This window comes from Dipodomys spectabilis, unplaced genomic scaffold, assembly GCF_019054845.1.
Source record: "Dipodomys spectabilis isolate Male_0828 unplaced genomic scaffold, ASM1905484v1 ptg000400l, whole genome shotgun sequence".
Classification (NCBI taxonomy): Eukaryota; Metazoa; Chordata; class Mammalia; order Rodentia; family Heteromyidae; genus Dipodomys; species Dipodomys spectabilis.
In genome coordinates, this window is record NW_024871077.1 from 17,501 (window position 1) to 25,143 (window position 7,643).

General features: G+C 67.6%; 1 protein-coding gene across 1 annotated transcript; it reads left to right on the forward strand.

Moving 5' to 3' along the window:
• Window positions 1-2,954: 2,954 nt before the first annotated feature.
• LOC122096901 (serine/arginine repetitive matrix protein 1-like) lies at window positions 2,955-6,272 on the forward strand (the record flags this gene model as incomplete). The annotated part of the gene is made up of 4 exons (XM_042667415.1): window positions 2,955-3,471; window positions 4,457-4,775; window positions 5,238-6,027; window positions 6,131-6,272. Coding segments are annotated over exons 1-4 (1,768 nt in total), but the record flags the coding sequence as incomplete, so codon positions are not given.
• Window positions 6,273-7,643: the final 1,371 nt, after the last annotated feature.

Below are 7,643 nucleotides of genomic sequence, written 5' to 3' on the forward strand. Positions count from 1 at the left end.
CGCCCACGCACCGCGAACCCGACCCCACAACCCCCCCACCGCCTCCTTCCCGCCGGGGGGGGGCGGAAGGAGCGGAGAGGGAACACGGGCAAACCAGGGCATCCGTCTGTCTCTCCACGGGGACCAGACGTCAACGAGCGTGAGCGAGGAGAGGGCAGAGCCCCACCCCTCCCTCCCGGCCAGCGGGCGGCAGCGAGGAGGAGACGGGGAGCCAACGAGGGGGAGCGAGGGCGGCGAGGCGGATCCCGGGTCGCCGCACACCAGAACGACCGGGCAGGCCCGACCGGCCCGAGAGCACACACGAGGGTGGGCGCGGAGCGGGCGCGGGAAGGGAGGGAGGCGCGGACCTCGATCCGGGAGACCGAGGCCACCGACCAGCGAACGCCGGCAGCGACCGGGAAGACCGACACCGGCGGGCCAAGCCGGCCGCCGACGCGACCCAACCGCCACCATCCAGGACGGCGGCGCGGGCACACGGGCGCAAGCAGGCCACCGCGCGGTGACGAGCGGAGAGAGGAAAGAGCACGGAGAGGGCAGGCAGGGGAACCCGTGGCCGGGGGGGGGAAGGGCACCGCACCGCACCCAAGCGCGGGGGCACCGCATCACCGACACCCCGCCTGCCGGCCCGGCGGGCACGGGAGCGGCGGCGCGCACACACGGACGGGGAGGAGCGCCAGGCCCCTTTCTCCGCCCGGAGGCGGCGCGCCGACGTCCACGGTCCAGCGGGCCAGCCGGCCGGGTCGCGTGTGGCGCACACCCGAGCGGCCGGAAAGCCAGGGGCGACGCACACGACGCAACGCACGCCACACGACCACGGGGGTCTTTTCTCCAACCTCCCTCAGAAGCCGGCCCGAATTCACTCGCTCGCACGGACGCGGGGGCCGAGCACACAGCGACCCGCGCCGCCGCGGACCGGCGGTGCCGGCAGGGGGTCGGGGGTCCGCGGCGACGACCCGTCGGCGACAAGTCACCGGCCAACGGCGGCGGCCGGAGGCGGCGGCAGGGACCCCGGGAGGCGGGCGACACCAAACCCAACGCACGCGAGCACGCTCACACGCGGACACCGCCGGCACAGAGCGGACAGGGCCAAGCACGGGAACCGGGGTCGCGCCGGGCACGCGGCGGCGACACGCCGAGAGAGCACAACACCCCGGATCCGGGACAGGGGCGGGGACGAAGCCACACGGCTCGAGACGGAGGAGACGATGCGATGCGGGCAAGCCTACGCACGGCGAAGCGGGAGGGAGGCGCGGGAACCCGGGACAACATCGCGCAGGCACGCGAGGCGGCGCCCAGCGGGAGGAGGCACGTCGTGACGCCGGCTTCGGGCCCCTCGGACGGCCAACTCCCGAGCGAGGGACGCACGCGGGAATCTCACCACCACCGCCCCCGTGGCGTACCGGCGGTCCCGCTGGCAGGAACCCTCGTCGTGAGCAAAACCGATCCGGGAAGACCCTTCAAAAGCCACCGCCGCCGCGACGACGTGCCTCCCCCACACCGGGGGAGCAGCCTCACGAGCTGAGCGCCGTCCCCCCCCCCAAGAGAACACCAACACAACGCCCGACTCGACCGTCCGCCGGTGGCCGGCCACCAGGCCAAACCGGCGAGGATCGCGGAAGGCTGATGCGGGTGAGGAGGGCACGCCGGAAGCACAACAAGAAGAGCAGCGGGAGGGTCACCGGGTCGGGTCACCGGGGCGAGAGGCGAGTGAGCGAGCGGCCACCCCCTCACACGGGCGGGTGGCGCAGCCGCAGACCAACGGGGAGGTGGGACCTTTCCGGGCACAGCCGGCACGCCAGGTAAACGAACGCGGGATCTCACCACCCCCAACTCCGGGGCGGTCCCGCGCAACGCCTGGGACACCGAGCCGGCCGACCAGCGGACCGGAAACCCCCACCGCGGCAGCGGCGGGCCCCCCCAAAAGAGGCCCGAGAGGGAAAAGGCAGCTCTCGCACACACCTCAAAGACCCCGTGAACGCCCGCGGAGCCGCCCGCGCCAGCAGGGCCCCACCGCCTCCATCCACACCACACCGCCGGGCACAGCACCCATCATCGACCGCCTCTTTTTCGGCCGCGTGAGCAAGGGCCCACACACACCGGGATCCTCGGCTCCGGGGGGCCAGAACCCCCCCGAGCGGCGCACCACCACGGGCACGGCGGCCCCGGAACACCGCGGGGCCCAGCGCCCGCACGGCGCCGTCGTCGCCAACGGGCGGCGGCCCACACAGACGCTCGGGAACAGCGTCGCCAGGGGCCGGAGGGGGAGGGGGACGGGGGACCCCCGAAAACCCCACGGCAACCCAAGCACGAGGCCGGGAAGCCACACACCACACGCCCTCGCATCGCGACCCGGCACGGGCTCCAGGCTCCGCCACTCGACACACCGCACGCGAGGCAGGGGCGGGGACGGATCGGGAACGTCCTCCACTCACCACACCAGACGACGGCCCGGGAGAGGTCCCGCGGGACCCTCCCCCAGCTCGGAGGGGGGAGGCGCGGGCACGCAGTTTACCGACGCGGGCAGCCACTAGCGCTCAAAAGCGGGGCAGGGAGCGGCAGGGCCGCGGGAGCCCATCGGGGGCGGGCCCCCGCCAACCCAGCAGCGCACGCCGCTTCCCGAACGAGGATCGCTAGAGAACCTCTCCTCACTCTGAGGGTGGCCCGCACCCAACCCCGACGGGAACCCCACCGGGAACCAGCACACATCAGAGGCGTCCATCCTTCCCACCACGGGGGGCAGGGAGGGGTGGGGCACAGGGGGGGGGTCTGCGGCAGCAGCAACACCAACCCTGGTCGGTCGGCCTTGCCGTGCGGGGCCAGAGCAAAGTCGCGCACACGGGCGGGAAGCCCGCACGGGCCCCGCTCGCCTCCCACTGCAACATCTCAGGTCCCCCGGTGCGATGAAAGCCAGGTGACACGGCAGGGAAGACAAGCCAGGACCAGGGCGGCAGCTCATGCGGGGAAGCCACCGCCCAGCGCAACAAGGGAAGAGCGCTCCTCTGGGGAACCGCCTCGACCCCCCCAGCAGAGACGTCAATCTCAACGGTAACTTCTCACTCGCACAAAAGCCCCACGAACCCGAGGACGGCCGGGACACACCACGGGCAGCAGGCTGGCACAAGGCAGCGGACAACGCCAGGATCGGGAACGACACCACCACTCAGCCTCAGGCACCTGAGAGAACCAACCGGGAGCGTTCCGGGAGCACCGCAAGAGGGCAGAGCGCGAGGCGCGGTTTTTCACACCACACAGCACGGGCAAGCACGGAGCACCGACCCTCCCTCTCCGCGGAGAGAGCCGACCCCCGTGCCGATAACGAGTCACGGGAAGAGAGGAGCAAGATCAGGGCGCCCCCCTCCTCCAGCGTGTACAAGTCCCCGACCTCACGGCGAGGGCAGGGAGAGCACAGCCGGGCCCGGTTGCCGCACCCCCGCCTCCCCGCACACCACCGGCGCCGGCACGGTGGGACGGGTGAGGGCAGGGGCCCACGGGCAGAACGAGAAGAGCGGTCCCATTCGCCATGAATGTCCGTCCCTCGCCTGGCGCAGCTTAGGCCCGGGCCCGAAGGAGATCGCAACGTCACCACATCAATCACACCGAGGGGGTGGGAGAAGGCAGCCACGCGGCACTCGGGAGGCGGTGGCCCAGGGAAGCTCGGCTCCTGAGAGGGCCAACAGCCTGGGGATAAAAGCGTAGCCAGGACAGACACCCTTCCGTGAGTAAGGACCGAGGTAAAAAGAAAAAGAAAAAAAAAAATGAAAAAATACCACGGGGCTTAAGCGTCCCTGGCACTCGGGATAACCAGGACACCTCTGCCGGGCACAGGACCGAAGAAGCTAGAAAGGGAGGGGAAAAAAAAAAAAAAAGAAAAAGAAAAAAAGCCACGGACAGCGCTCGGGAGGTAGCGCAGCTCAGCGGCCGACCAGGCCCGCCATCGGGAAGCGGCAGGTCGGGGGAGTCGGAGCTAGGGGCGATAGGAGGAAGGAAAAAAAAAAAAAAGCCACGGAGGTCGGGCGAGCCCAACGGCAGAACGGGGATGCCGCACACGCAAGGCAGGACTCGGCGGCGGCGGCGGCGGCGCCCCTCCCCCCCTTTTTTCCTCCTCAAGCCGGCCACGGCGAGGGAAGCACACCGTGCGGGCCCTACCTATGCACACCCCAGGCAACCAACCACTCTCCTCCTCAGCGTGCCGAGGCAAGGGCCAGAATCCGGCACCGGGAGCGGGGGAGAGATCAAGGACGACGGGACTCACTCAGCTGCCAACCACCACCACACCCACGAGCCACCACAGGGACACAGGGCCTGCTCAGGGCAGCGGGAGCCCAGGGTGTGAGGGGAAGGACAGGGGGACCCGGACCGGGAAGAGACGGGAAAGGCCCGGCACACAGCATCCGAGAGAGCCCCCAGAGACCCGCTGACAGCCACCGGGACACAGCATGCCAGCACCCTCCTGCAGGTACAAAATCCTCACGTCACCACGCCAAAACCAGGTCGTCAGGCAGGGGCGACAACTCGCTGGCGACAGGGACCTCTCGGAAACCACATCAGGGACACCTGTCCCCAACACGTCCCCAACAGAGCCAGACACGGAACTCTCAGGGACAGCTGGTCGACCACATAAGGCGAAGACAGACGAAGAGCCAGGGCGGGAGCGGGGTCAAGGGACGCTCCCGCCCCACTACCTCGCAGGCACACACCCCGGGTGTGCACGGGCTCACCGCACGGGCGGTACGGGGAGCCTTCCCCCGGCAGACGCGAGGCACCCACTCCGAGAGGCACCCAACCACCACACCCACACCGCGCGGGGTCGGTGGTGAGCGCCCTGCCGCCAGCACGCACACACCCGGGACTCCCGGGCTCGGGTCCCCGACTCCCGAGGTGCTCCCTCCGCCTCGAGTTTTCCCCCACGCAGGGCCCACCGGGCAAGTCCCCGCAGATGGTAGGTAGGTCCCGGCCCCGAGGCTCGCCTCGGCCGTGCCCGCGGCTCCTCCCGCCGGAGAGGTCTGTCCTCCGGCCTCCGGGGCCGTGGAGGAGGCCGTGGAGGGAGGCCACACGGGGCCGGCGACCCAGGCCCTCGCGCCCGGCACGCGCCAAGCGCTCACTCGGAGGTGACTCCGGGGAGGGGGGGGGGTCCGAGTCCGGGCCGGGACCGGCCCCACCACCTATCGGCTCACCCGGGGACCCTCTCCCCCGACTCCCGAGACGTCCCTCGTACTCTCCTTTTTTCGCCCTCAAAGACCAGAGTCCAGGGAGGGGAGGAGGACAAGGCGTCGGGCCCAGACAGAACTACTGGTCGACCCGACAAAGCTGCCACCCCCCGCACAGACCGGGCACCGAAGAGAGAGCGGCGACGCACGGCCCCACCCCGCGCTCGCCTGCGGGCGCAAAGTCCGACAGAACAGCCGCCCCGGCGCCACAGCGACACCACGGCGACAGTCGCGCCCGGCACCCGGCAGAGGCCGGGCCTCCGCCCGGCTCGCTGCCGCCAGACCTCCTCCTCCTCCACTCGCTCGCTCGGCTGAGAACGAGGGGACTGTCATATCAAAGCGGACGCCAGGGGGAGCACGACAACCGCCTTCCAACGACCGACTCCACCGAGCCGCCGTACCCCGGATCGGCGCGCGCCGGCCGGCTCTGAGCTCCGGAGACACAGAACACGGAAACAAATCGCCTCACTCACCACCGCCACGCACCGAGTGGCACAACCTAGGTCAGGACCTGCAGCCGGGTCCTCTCTGCGACCTCACGAACGACACCAGAGCCACCAGAGACCTAGACCGAGATCGAGCCGCCGCCGCCGCCGCCGCCGCCGCCAGCGACCAAAGTGAAACCAGGAACCAGGACGACATTCGCCCGAACGGAGCGGCCCGAACCCGAGAACCGGGAAGCCGGGATCGGTCCCAAGCAGGAAGGGGCGGCAAAGACGGCAGGCCCGCACCACGAGAGAAAACGAACCGGCCACCCGCACGACCTCCGCCGCCCGTGGCAAGACCCCCACCCCCGCCCAACATGGCCAGAAAAGGGCAAGTGAGCGCTCGTCCCACCGTCTGCCTGCCCGTCTTTTTTTTTTTTTTTGGGGGGGGGTGGGGTGGGGGGGTTGTTTGTACGTTTTGTTTTCTTTTTCCCCCAGATGGAAACCAGAAAGAGAAAAAAAAAAAAAAAAAAACTCCCAAAGATGGGTCGGCTCCAGCAAGAGACGAGCCGTCGGGAGGCACCCCGCTCACTTGTGAAAGTCCGCTCCTCGCCCGCCCCACAACACACTCCCTCCCCCCGCCCCCACCCGCCACCCCTCACAGGCAGGGAAAGGGCAGGGGGAAGGCCAGAGAGAGGTTTCTTCTAACACACAGAGAGTAGCTACGTCACGCACACAGGTCTGGAAAACCACGGTGACCGTGCAATGGGAAGCGTGAGTCCACTCACCCATCACCGAATGACAGGAAAGCCAAACGAGAGCCGCTGCTGGCTGGGTGGGGAAGGAAGGGGAGGTGGCACCCGTGTGACGCTTATCCCCGGGCACCGCACCGGACGGAACGACCTTCTCACCGGTTCGTACTCTAGCCTGTCCAGACAGCTAGCCTTTTCTAATAGGCTCTGCCACTCTCTCTCTGGAGCAGGATTCGGGGCATGAGGCGATGAATCTAAACCCTACACACAGGTGTCGGAGGGTAGAGGCATCATCACTCACATGCCTGTGGTGGAGGACCTGGACCCGAGCGTGGCGGTGCACAGTGTGTGTGTGTGTGTGTGTGTGTGTGTGTGTGTGTGTGTGTGTGTGTGTGTGTGTGTGTGTGTGTGTGCGCGGGGCTGGGGGGAGGGCAGGTAGGGAACCCTAGGAGGAAACACAGGGAGAGACGAGGGGCCCCGGCCCAAACAGAGTGGAGGCGTCAGTCAGAGGGGCGATCCTATCGCCCGGGGGTGAAGCATGGTTAGAACCCACAGGCCCGGCGGGCGTACTTCTCTTTGGAGTTCGCACTGGGAACATACGCAGGCACAAGTGCCCCAGCACACACATCGCATCACAGACGGGTAGAGAGGCAGAGCCAGGGGTTCAGGCATGGCAAACACTCTATTCCGTCAACACACACACACACACACACACACACACACACACACACACACACACACGTTACGGTGTGTGTACAATATCCACAAGGTAAAAGTTTATTCATCCATTCCCCAAAGAATAAGAATAAGATTATGTCAGACAGAGGGAAGTAGATCGACGGACTAGGAGCGCGAGGGGCGGGGGGGGGGGGGGGGGTTGCCGGCGGCGGAGAAGAACCTAGAACAGGTGATGCCAGGGGAAGACAGACCGGCGGAAAGACAGACAGACAGACCGACCGACCGACCGACCAACGGCACGGCACGTGTTTTCCCTCCTATGTGGATGCTAGACCTAAACTATAACTGGACATGGTAAGCTACACAGCACTCCGGGCAAACAGAGTGTGTGTGTGTGTCCCCGTGTGGGTGACACACATAACGTCCTTTTGTCAGAAGGTGTAACTTCTCTGAGCATTTAAGATATTGCAGAGAAGACATAAGACGTGATATCCCTAAGTGGCACGACTGTGAACGTATTATCACAACCGGACGTGTTAGGATTAAAGCTGGAATTAGGAGGACAGAAACGTACCTGTCAT